We start from the raw sequence: 12,657 nt of genomic DNA, 5'->3' as shown, positions 1-12,657 counted from the left end.
GCCTTGGCAGTTGTTAGCTTTCTTTGTAGGGTCTCATTGGGATTGGCTTTGAGTTAGTCTTGTATTTATACTAATATTTGCTCATGATTTCTTTAATTTTTTTCAGTTGTTGCAAATGCATGGATGTTTTGCTAAACCATTTAGTATGCCAAGTTTGGTTATGGCAACACTCTTAAAATACCTTTTAAATTTATAGCCATCAGTAGTATTTTCTTCAGTGATTAGTTACTGAAAGTAGGATTTCTTTCCTGGTTATTAAGGCAATTCTGTGTCCACTGAGGGTTCTGATAGAACATTTCCTCAGGCTTCTAACTCTCACGGTTGTGAGCTGTGTCCACATCAGAGTGTGTGTTTTCATCAGCATGCTGTTTTAACCTAAAAATGAAGTTCCAGGATTTTTATTTTAGTTATTGGTATTAATTACCTACTACCTTGTCTTTATCAGTCTTTCTGATTTGTCTTGTAGTGGAAGAGAGGGAAAAACCTGAGGATCTTCCCTCTGATGATGATGTTCTCATTGTGTATGAGCTAACCCCGACCCCTGAGCAAAGAGCTCTTGCAAGCAGACTTCAACTTCCCCCTACATTTTTCTGCTATAAGAACAGGCCAGACTACATCAGTGAAGAGGAGGAGGACGGTGAGTCTTTTGTTGCTTTAGAGCATTCTGTTCATGCTCGTCATAGTGAACAGGGCTCATGAAGTTACTTTAAGCCTCCTAGAGCCCCCACCGCTGCTGTTCGTGCAGGTCCATGTTGATTCTAAATGTGTGAACTGTCAGTGGATGTCATGGTTAGAAGAGCTGCCTTCCTGTGTTCGCAGTCTCCCCATGTCTGCTGTGAACAGGGCAGGCGTTCTGAGGGGACTGAAAGCAGTTCTGATTTCCCCGGAGTCTCAGAGGGTAGCTGAGCCATGCAGAGGAATGGGGTCTGAGTAGGAGAGCTCTGTGGGCCCTATCTGAGTTCTCAGGCAGGGGCTTACGGGCTCAAAATAAATTCGGTAGGACATTTGGGCAGTGATTTAGAGGACTGGATTGTAGGAACTGGAGAGAAGCATGCAGAGCCCTGAAATGCCAGAGCAGCTCAGACTAGGCGTTTGGGTATAGAATCAGGAAATTGGTTGCTATTTGGATGTAGAGAGTAAGGGAGAGTGGATGGGAAGTTGCAGATGATTTTCTTAGATTCCTGGCTGGGAAATCTCCTGAAATTTACTGCAAATTCTTTTATTTAATAAAATAAATTGTACTTTAAGATGAAGATTTCGACACAGCTGTCAAGAAACTCAATGGGAAACTGTATCTGGATGACTCAGAAACATGTAGACTGTCAGAAGAAAATCTAACAGGTATGTAACATTAAAACAAGTAATTTAAAGTGTTTTTTAAAAATCTTCTGTTTAAAGGAATCTCCCAGTCTGGTCATATTGGTGATTAGCAATTTTGCCATGGTGATTTAAAATATTTAAAAGTAATGTGAAGGGAAAACATCTTTCCTGGTGGTGCTAGTTCTCCATTAGCATCCAGGGTCTTTCTGTTTGGGTCTCTAATCTGTAGGTGACATTGTGGGCCAGTATTGTGGAGTTGGTTGGGCTTCATCTACTTTTATCTTACCTTTCCTTTGTTTGCGTTGCCTGGATTTTCAGATAATGAGAAAGAATGTGTTATTGTTTGGGAAAAGAAGCCAACAGTTGAAGAGAAGGCAAAAGCAGACACTCTGAAGCTTCCACCTACGTTTTTTTGTGGCGTCTGCAGTGACACTGATGAGGACAATGGAAATGCAGAAGACTTTCAGTCGGAGCTTCAGAAAGTGCAGGAGGCGCAAGTAAGACTGTCTCTAGCATTCCTTCTGGCTCAGTTGCCTTTGTTGATGGCAGTAAACTAGAGTGTTCTTAGTACATGGTAACAGTAGGGTGCATCCGGCAAGTGGGTGGGCGCCTCTGTCAGCTCTGGCTAGGGGATAAGAAACTGTTTTCTGGGCAGAGCACCAGAAGGCCCACCCGTCACTGCTGCATGTGTGCTGGGTTTGAGAAGTTGGGGTGGTAGCATGGACGATGCTGATGTCCCTGACATGGTCTGCTGCCGTACCAAGAATGGAATTAAGTGCTTCAGTTTTTGTGCCGGTTACATGATTCTGGAGTGGGCAGAGTGGATAGGAAATAGCATTTGAAACCTAGTTCCCATGGTCTGTATACTTTGCTTTTGGTAAGCTCATAATTTGACTGCTTTCTTAGTTCAAGTGTAGTCATTTTAATAGTTGTCAGCACCTTGGTGTATGTATTTGTGTTCCACAGAAACTAGAAAACTAGTCATTGTTTATAATTGTTTACAATATTGACATAATCAGAATGGTTCCTTGCTTCTCAAGAAATACTTTTTTAAAAATTGTTGGAAATATGGTAAAAATAAACTAGGTCCTGGAGTTGGGAATGCAGCATTTTCTTTAAGGATACATGAGAAGAGAATGAGATGACCCAGCATGCGGCCTGCTCTGTGGAAGACTTGCTGCCCTTCACTGTCCGTTTGACCCTGAGGAGTAGCTGGCCTGCTTTCGCAGCTATCAGCCGAGGCTGTGCCGGCTCTTCCATAGGTGTAAACTTGTTTGTCAGTGCACAAGAGCTAATGTAGACACAGCCCTCCCTCATTTATAACCAAATAGGTTTATTTGTGGAAGTGCTATTTGAAGTTTCTGCATTCAGCTGTGCTGAATCCGAAGTGTATTTCCATCACTCGGCCGTTTCCCTGTCTCAGTGCCAGTACACAGTGTGTGCTCTCCGTCAGTCACCTCTAATTGCTGCTGCTGGAGGCATTAGCATGCAGTCATTCACTTGGCAGATACAGTCCAGTCATACTAAGTGAACAATGCAGTTAAATATGGTTTCACTTTTCTGTGTGCAAAACTGAAAAATAAACTTTTTTTTTAACGTATTTCAAGCCTTAAAAATAGAACTGAGAAGTAATCTCAGTGGTGATGCACATGCTGAGTTGTACAGAGTTTATTTTTTTCCTACTCGTAGTGTACACAGGACTTGGTGTCTTTTGTCAGTGTACTGTGCTGTTTATAGCTATTAAAATATCTTACTTGAGTGACTGTTGTGTTATCATTGTTATAAGTTAAAATCTTTTTGTAAAATATCCTGTAACACTTAAAATGTTCTTTAAATAAAAATCCTAGGGGCTCCTTTTGCCACAGAAATTAAATGTGGTAAGTCATTATCAGTGTGGGAAAAAAATTGTTTCAGTGAACTGCAGTTTTGGAGGAGAGTGCCCTTTGATAGACAGAGGTGAAACAGAGAACTAACAGCCATTAAACTAAAATGTTCTGTGGGTGGATGTAAACAATGTCCTCTTCAGTTCAGTTCAGTCGCTGAGTCGCGTCCGACTCTTTGCAACCCCATGAATCGCAGCACACCAGGCCTCCCTGTCCATCACCAACTCCCGGAGTTCACTCAGACTCGCATCCATCGAGTCAGTGATGCCATCCAGCCATCTCATCCTCTGTCATCCCCTTCTTCTCCTGCCCCCAGTCCCTCCCAGCATCAAAGTCTTTTCCAATGAGTCAACTCTTCGCATGAGGTGGCCAAAGTACTGGAGTTTCAGCTTTAGCATCATTCCTTCCAAAGAAATCCCAGGGCTGATCTCCTTTAGAATGGACTGGTTGGATCTCCTTGCAGTCCAAGGGACTCTCAAGAGTCTTCTCCAACACTACAGTTCAAAAGCGTCAATTCTTCGGCACTCAGCCTTCTTCACAGTCCAACTCTCACATCCATACATGACTACTGGAAAAACCATAGCCTTGACTAGACAGACCTTTTTTGGCAAAGTAATGTCTCTGCTTTTCAATATGCTATCTAAGTTGGTCCTAACTTTTCTTCCGAGGAGTAAATGTCTTTTAATTTCATAGCTGCAGTCACCACCTGCAGTGATTTTGGAGCCCCCAAAAATAAAGTCTGACACTGTTTCCACTGTTTCCCCATGTATTTGCCATGAAGTGATGGGACCAGATGCCATCATCATTTTCTGAATGTTGTTCACTCTCCTCTTTCACTTTCATCAAGAGGCTTTTTAGTTCCTCTTCACTTTCTGCCATAAGGGTGGTGTCATCTGCCTGTCTGAGGTTATTGATATTTCTCCCGGCAATCTTGATTCCAGCTTGTGTTTCTTCCAGTCCAGCGTTTCTCATGATGTATTCTGCATATAAGTTAAATAAGCAGGGTGGCAATATACAGTCTTGACGTACTCCCTTTCCTGTTTGGAACCAGTCTGTTGTTCCATGTCCAGTTCTAATTGTTGCTTCCTGACCTGCATACAAATTTCTCAAGAGGCAGGTCAGGAGGTCTGGTATTCCCATCTCTTTCAGAATTTTCCACAGTTTCTTGTGATCCACACAATCAAAGGCTTTGGCTTAGTCAATAAAGCAGGAATAGATGTTTTTCTGGAACTCTCTTGCTTTTTCGATGATCCAGCAGATGTTGGCAATTTAATATCTGGTTCCTCTGCGTTTTCTAAAACCAGCTTGAACATCAGGAAGTTCACGGTTCACGTATTGCTAAAGCCTGGCTTGGAGAATTTTGAGCATTACTTTGCTAGCGTGTGAGATGAGTGTTAGGACACATCTTTCCTGCTTTACACTGATTCATCCCCAACTGCATGAACTCTTGGCAAACACACTCCTGGCTTAAAGTGCTTGAGCATGCTGTGGTTAGGTGCTTACTGTGTGCCGGGACTGCCAAGGGTCAGGGTGCAGTTCTGAACGAGGGAGCACCCTTTGGATTTGTCTACAGGAATTTCTTGTTCATGGCCTCTTAAGTGGAGGATGTGTTAGGAGCTGAGTTCTGACATTCCCTTCCCAAGTGATCTAGTGTGCATTTGAGGGGTGACATTTATTGTTGTTTAATTCACCCATTTTCATCATCCCCAAAAGAAGCCCTGTTAACCTGTAACAGTCATCACCCTTCCCATTTCTGCCTGTCTCCCCTAGGCCTGGATAACCACTGATGTACCATTTCTGTCTCTGGTTTGCCTTTCTGACGTTTCATATAAACATCATAATATGTGGTCCTTTGTGTCTGGCTTCTTTTACTGAGGAAGTTTTTGTGATATATCCACATTGTAGCATTTATCTGTACTTGGTCCTTTTATGGCCAAATAACATTCCAGTGTATGAATTTACCACATTTTATTTATCCATTCATATGTTTAATGCCCATTTGGCTGGTTTCTTCTTTTTGGCTATAATAAATAATACTACTGTGATGGCCTAAATCATTTGACACAAACAGAGTGGGCTGTCGTTTCCTTGTGTTTCAGTCATTAAGAAATAATGACTTTTTTCATTTGTATATATTTTTCAAGTTTATCATAAGTAAAATTCACTTCTTGTTGTGTGTATGTTTTCTCTGATTTCTTACACATGGCTGAATTCTTGTAATCCCCACTGAAGGCAGCGTGCAGAATAGTTCCAGACCCCAAAGAATTCCTTCCTACTGTCTTTTTCAGTTTAGAACCATCCCCACCCAGAACCTCTGTAGCCACTGATCTGCTTATGTTTCTACCTTTTCCAGACTGGGATGAATGGAATCATACAGTATGTAAGCTCTGATGCAAACTTTTTTCACTCAGCACAGTGCCTCTGAGATGCGGCCCAGGCACTGTGTGTAGTGATAGTGCATTCCTTTCTGTCACCAGCTGGTATTCCGGACATTGTACATTCCCTGTCATTAATCCTTGAAGAATGTTGTTTTATTTTGCTCTTTCTAGTTTCAAGTTGTAGCTTAAATTAACTGATTTAAGACAGTTCATTTCTAATAAACATTTTAATTTTAAGTTCCTTCAAGAGCTGTTTAGCTCTGTCTTACAAGTCTTAATATGTGATATTTTCACTTTCATTCAGTTCAAACTATTAATTTTCTTTGAGACATTCTTTTTGACAAATGCACTGGATAGAAGTATATTTCCGAATATTCCATTTTCCAGATGTCACTGTTACTGATTTATAGTTTAATTCCATTCTTGTCTATAAACGTATTTTGAATAATTTCAAGTCATAGAATTTGTGACAACTGTCTCAGTGGGTACTCACTGTACACTTGAGAAGAATGTAATTTTTTTTTTTTGCTCTGCATGGAAACAGGTTTTTAAATAGATAAATCAGTTGATGCTCTATTGTCCAAGTCCAGTGTATCTTTGCTAATTTCTCATCTGCTTGTTACGTTGATTATTGACAGGAGTGTTGCCCAGCATGTCTGCTCCTCCTGTCCGTTTTTGTTGCGTGTACTTTTGTTAGGGAATGTTCCATCTGCTTCTGTTTTCTGGAACACACTGTAGGAATTAGTGATATTTCTTTCTTAAATATTTGATAGAACTTAACCACTGAAACCACCAGGCCTGGTACTTTTTTTTTTTTTTGGCAAGGATATATTAATTGATAATACATTTTCTTTAATAAATATAGGCCAATTCATTTTATCTGTTTCTTCTATCAGTTTACTTTTTTTGAGGAATTGGTTGGTCCATTTCATCTGCATTATCACATTTGTGGGCATAATAGTGTTCCTGAAGTTGAGGTCATTAAAACGTATTGCCTGTTTACTGTCCATGGATCGGTGTTGATGGACCCTGTTAAATTTGTCCACAGACTTCAGCATGTGTATTAAAAGTATAATGCTTAATCTCAAGATATTTGGAGATTTTTTTCCCAGCTATTTTTCTGTAGTGATTGTTAGTTTAATTCCATTATGGACTGAGCGTATACTTCGTATGATTTCCGTTCTCTTGAATTTGCTGAGGTTTGTTCTCTAGCCTAGAACGTGGTCTTTCTTAAGTGTTCCATATGCACTTGAGAGGAATGTATGCTGCTGCAGTTCAATGGAGCATTCTTTAATTTTTAAATTTCTGTTGTATTTTTCAATTCTAAATTCCTTTTTGGATTTTCTTTTATGGTTTATAGTTGTTTGTCTGACAACTCTCTTTTCATTTGTCTTAAAAGTATTTGTCTTTGCCTCTTGGAACACTGTTAGAATCTTTTCAGAGTTTGTCCGATCTTTCAACACACAGATCATTTCATGACATTCCCCATCCCTGGCCAAAGAAAGCCGACTCTGCTTGGATGCTTTTCCATCTGTGCTTTTGGCAGCCCCAGTTTCTTGGACAGCTCTGTACCCCTGCAGGGATGTGGGTTGATGTATGTGAAAGTGAAGTTGCTCAGTCATGTCCAACTCTTTGCGACCCCATGGACTGTAGCCTATTAGGCTCCTCCGTCCATGGGATTTTCCAGGCAAGAGTGCTGGAGTGGATTGCCATTTCCTTCTCCAGATGTATTGGGGCAGGAGAAAACCCACCAGGTTCTTACTACCAGATTGTCCCTCAGGGCTTGAGAGGCTTTTTTATCCTTAGCTAAACACAGAAGTTTACCGTAAATACGTCGTCTTCAGAGGACATATTTTACGGTCTTGATTAAAAGTGGATTTGGTAAGGCCAGGATTTCTGATGTCACTTTGCCTGTCTCCAGTCGTTTTTATACCTGGGGACTACATGCCATAACGAGGGGACAGTCAGAGAAAAAATCTCGTCTCTTGATGCTGTCCAGCAGCTCTGGCTAGAAACCCTTTCACTCAGGTTCAGTGCTCTTTTGTTGGGACGACCCTGTAAGCAGTAGGAAGCAGGTCAGTGAGGGGGCCCAGTCATAACCTCCCTTTTCTTCTCTGCCTAGCCATCCTCCTGCTCAGCATTGTCCATTTCCGGAAGCCATCTTTGCCCTGGGGTGGAGTTTCAGAGGAGGTTGTGTGCTCTCGGTCCTTGCAGAGATGGCTCCTGAGGCAGGGACTTGCCATGTTGGCTGAGGGTGGGCCGCTTGAACAACGGGCCCCAGGGCCCAGGGCCTGCATCCTTGGTGGCAGCACCCCATCAGTATATGCCAGGGCTCGTGGCTCAGCACCAGCAGGAGCAACCAAGGGGGGCGGTTGGCTCAGGCCAGCGCCTTTTCATGTTCCTGCTGTGGCTTGTGGACCCGGATAGGCTGGCCCCTGGAAGCTGAAGTATTCATGGTCTCATCACCAGACCTGGTGCTCGTCGCTGGTAGACTTCACATTGCTTCATGTCTCAGGATTCCTGGTCCTCCTGCTCTGATCCACTTCCCAGTGGCTTCTGCTTGCTTTGTCCTTTTCAGTCAAGTTCAGTTGCAGGTCCTGAAGAGACTGGAGGTAACATGGTGGAGAGAACAGTATGCTTACTCCATTTTGTCCAGAACTCCGTATCATCTGTTTATTGTAAAATTGAGTATATGATCCTTTTTGTCACTCAGTATTTAATGGCATAGTTATTTGTTACTTTTCTGTTTGCAGAAATCCCAGGAAGAGAACATAGGTAGCTCAGCTGATGGCATGTGTACAGATGACACTAAAGTGACTGCGCCATTTTTCTGTAAATCTGAAGAGCCAGAGTTTACTACCAAATCTGTTAGTTCACCATCAGTTTCTTCTGGAGCTGTTGACAAACCTGTGGATTTATCTACTAGAAAGGAAAATGATGCAGATTCTACAAGCCAAGGTAAAATTTGATGTATGTTTATAGCAACCTTGTAGGCATGAATTTCTGCATAAGGTACAGTGGTTCTGAGATGATACTTTCAAATGTACATCCAGGAATTCCCTTTCTTAAATGGAGATGTACAAAGGGGCATGAGGTAATTCAATTTTCTTAATGAACACAGAATCTTTACATAGCTATTTCCTGAAATCCTTCTTGGAATGAATGTTTGTTTAGGTGATTCTAGACCATGTGAAGCAGAAGCTATGTAGCTCTCTGTCTGACTTAGTATAGATCTACATCTCATTTTTTTAAATGATCTTAAGCATGCTGCTTCTGGTGTATTGTTCATTGAGAATAAATAGTACCTGTAAACTTGTAAGTTTTCTTCGGAGAAATAACTAGATTATAAATACTCCTTACCCCCACCCCACCGCATCAGTAGTATAGCAGGTCCTACCCTTCCCAGCATACACACACACATACGCCTTCCCTTTGGGTCCTGGGTAAATCTTTGATGTTTGACATATGTTAAATGAAATACTAAATTGCTCTTTTCCTTTGCCAGTAGAAAGCAAAACAGTTACTTTTGGATTTGGAAGTGGCACAGGGCTGTCATTTGCGGACTTGGCTTCCAGTAACTCTGGGGATTTTGCTTTTGGATCCAAAGGTAAGATTAGGAGGAGAGGCTTCAGTGACTGTGTTACAGAAGTGGGCACCCCTGGAGGGTGAGTCCTTCATTGCAGGGTTGTCGCTCACCAAGAATTTTCTCTTAATTCATTGTAACTTGTGCTAGTCTTGCCCATCCTGAAATGCAGAACCCTCCCTCCAGTTTTGGAGTAACTTTGGGATTGTTCTTCTAGTTATACTTTTGATTTGCTAGTATTTCAAGATGTGCATCTGTAATTGTTTAGGAGATGACTTTGAAGTTTTCTATTTTTGCATTATCCTTGATTGTATTTTTCATATAAGGGTTGTGCTAATTTATAACTGGTGAGCTTTCCCATCTTTTCCAGTGGTTTTTCTAGTTTTGGTCTGTTTTGGTATCATTTGTAGAAAATAATCCTTTTCTTTGTTTATGGTATACTATATTTTCCTATTCTTAGATATCTATCATATAACAAATTACAGCACCACCACCTAAATTGAATTGATGATTTGCAGAATAAATTTTATTGAAGATATATAATTACATGATTAATTCAAAATAGTGTTATTCCATCTCACGTATTTTACTTGTGTCACAGTTCCCTCATTTATAGAAACATATATAAAACTTGAAGAAATTACCTTCAGATGTTGTGTTACTTTGGAATTCATAGCCTCATTGATGTCACATTGCTTTATTTTTAATTTATTTAGTAGTTTGAAGTCACAGGATAATAGGTCAGCAAATACTGCAATAGAATGGGTACAATTACCCACCAATGAAAAGCCAGACACAAGCTGATGTGTTAGGTTGCTTGATACTCCGTCAGTGTTGTGCAGTAAAGTTGACATCGAACAGCTCCAGATCTGTGTGGGAGGCTTGCCCTGAGTTACCTGCTGATTCAGTGAGATTATCCACCAAGCTCTTTTTTTCCAAGCTATACCTTTTAGTTTGTGTCCTTAAATCTGACAGGAATTTGTACTTTATCTTTTCAAAGAAGTAGCTTTTGGTTTTATTAGTTCTCCTTTTGTTTTTTTTATCTCTAGATTTGTCATTACTTTCCTTTAAATTATGATTAGTTTTCTTGTGTATTGAATGTCTAATTTATTTAATTAATATTGTGCTAATATTATAAGCACAGAATAGTATTTTGTAACTGTAAATCCCCTGGAATCCATTTCATGTATTTTCATGGAGAGTTTTCACATTTGTAAATTTTTAATACTTTAGACTTTGACTAAGAGCTTGTAGGATTTAAATTTTTTTTTTTAATGAAGGTCAGTTTCATCAGGATGATTTTTTGCTTCTCAAACATATTTCTGGCCTTGTGTGGACCTTTTTGACCTTAAACTTTTTGTTTTGGTTGGTTTTAAGTCCAGAGGAGTCTTTTCTTTCTCCTCTTCTATTATGTGTTATTTCTCTGGTGATTGCTTTTTCTTCATCTGTTCATTTTATTTTTGTCTCACTTTCTTTTCTTTTGTTCCTTTTTTCTGTTTCTCCTGAAAGTCGTCTTCATACAGGTCGACCAGTCACTCTGTGTCTTTTGTGTAATATTTCATACGGAAACTAAGAAAATAAGAAACAGCTGTTTATCTGCTGCTTCCCTGTGCCTGACATTTTATCATATTTCCTTGAGATTTTGTAATGTTTCCATTAAACCCAGAGTGGAAGCTTCCTAGGTATTGCTACCTAGAATACAGTTGTTGATATTGATTATTGCCAGACTTATCTTTATACTTTTACTGAATAAATTCTTTTTCCTGCCCCTTTAGAGCAGTGGTTTTCAGTTCTCTGTTTCATATTAGAATTCCTGGGAGCTTTTTAAAGGGATGGGTGGAACACTTGATAGTTAAGTCATGTTGGGCTCTGGGTGTGGGACCCAGGCACTGGTATTTCATAGGAGCTGTTGGTGTGATTTTAATATGCACCCAATGTTACAAACCATTGCTTTAGAGGAATTTTGAGATTTTCTGCCATATGTCTCAGGGTATTGGTGTAATTGAAAATTTTTTTCTGCTTGGGAGTTCCTAACAAGTGCTTTTTGAGCTTTACACCTATGAATCAACTAGGTCTATGCTTACTATTCTCAGGAAGCCCCCACACCATCTGAGATGGTACTATTGTTTGAGCATTCATTTGCTATTTATTTGTACGACTTTTTTTTTTCCTGTTTTTTTTCTCCCAGTTAAACCTGTCTTAGAAGAATTTACTGTTTCATTAGACACTCATTTTGTTCTTTCTTCAAGGTGCTGAGTTTTTAACTGATCCGTGACAATTTTTGCCTTCTCCTGAGTTTTTGTATCAGATGTAGGATTAGAGAGCAGTGGTTTGTCAGTCAGCAAAGTGATGAAGAGTTGAGAGGTTTCTTTCCGCTTAGATAGTGGGGAATGTATTAATATTAGCAGGCTGGGTTGTCAGAGTTGAGATGTGGAAAAAACAGCATTTAGTGTTCACCTTCTCCAGGGTGTGAGGGAGGGAAAAGTTTTTGTTCCCCTGCGTAGGAGTGGGGAGCCTTTTCACCCATTAAGCCTGGTGTTGCTTGAGAGAGGGTGGGGTGGGGGTGAGGTCAGTGAGCTGCTCCTGGGGCCACCAGTGCCACCTGGGCAAGAAGTTGAAGCTCTCATTCCATTTACCTTAGAAGAGAGCTAAGGTGGAGAAGTTACCAACTTGTAATCAGTCTGCTTTGAAAGTAGCAGATTTGGCCTCTTGGAGAACATTCTTAGGCTCTAAAGTTACTTTTTTCATGTAATAGAATGTTTTATGAAATAAACTACCCTTGGAGCTGAGCTGTGTTTTCATGTTTCAAAGGATGCACTTTGAATAAAGAACCTGCTTCATTACTAAAAGTTCAGTGTCACTAAGACCTAAGGCTTATACAACCCTGTCTGTATACCCAGGCGTAAATGTTACTACATTCCTTTGTGCTCACCACTTGAGCTTAACTTGCCAGGAGAATGCAGTTTTAAGCATTTTTATTAGAAGTATGTCACATCATTGGAAATTAGATTCATTCATAAAGTACTGTAACAGGGATTAAAAGCTTATTAAAATAGATATCACTGTTTAAATATCCTAATTTATTCATCAGATAAAAATTTCCAGTGGGCAAATACTGGAGCAGCAGTGTTTGGAGCACAGTCAACCGGTAAAGTTGGCGAAGATGAAGATGGTAGTGATGAAGAGGTAGTTCATAATGAAGATATCCATTTTGAACCAATAGTGTCACTACCAGAGGTAAATGTTAAAGTGTAAAAACCTGATACTAACTTCACATTTTAAGTTTAAAACTTGACATGGGCTTGATTTGTAGGGCTGACCTTGTTTGCATTTCTTTCAGAACATTGACCATTACAAATGGAAGCTCTTTATTACAAGTTCAATCTTAAAATGTAAATCATCCTTGTAAAAAATTTACATACAAATGTTATTTGGAAAATTCTGTGTGAAATTGTTGGGAAGAACTTAATTTTTTCCTGTTTGTTTTCAATAA

General features: G+C 40.0%; 1 protein-coding gene across 3 annotated transcripts in view; it reads left to right on the top strand.

Moving 5' to 3' along the window:
• LOC102172632 (E3 SUMO-protein ligase RanBP2) overlaps positions 1 to 12,657 on the top strand; it is a 58,312-nt gene that overhangs the window by 43,671 nt on the left and 1,984 nt on the right. For 2 of the 3 annotated variants that reach the window (XM_018055302.1, XM_018055300.1), the window contains 6 exons: positions 467 to 637; positions 1,249 to 1,341; positions 1,639 to 1,817; positions 8,335 to 8,539; positions 9,087 to 9,188; positions 12,256 to 12,401. In XM_018055302.1, coding sequence (XP_017910791.1) covers positions 467 to 637; positions 1,249 to 1,341; positions 1,639 to 1,817; positions 8,335 to 8,539; positions 9,087 to 9,188; positions 12,256 to 12,401 — 896 coding nt within the window. The remainder of the gene's footprint in view (positions 1 to 466; positions 638 to 1,248; positions 1,342 to 1,638; positions 1,818 to 8,334; positions 8,540 to 9,086; positions 9,189 to 12,255; positions 12,402 to 12,657) is intronic. The other variant, XM_018055301.1, reaches the window with a different exon arrangement.

The sequence above is a fragment of the Capra hircus genome, chromosome 11 (genome assembly GCF_001704415.2).
Source record: "Capra hircus breed San Clemente chromosome 11, ASM170441v1, whole genome shotgun sequence".
Lineage (NCBI taxonomy): Eukaryota > Metazoa > Chordata > Mammalia > Artiodactyla > Bovidae > Capra > Capra hircus.
This window is presented reverse-complemented; position numbering and strand designations above follow the sequence as displayed.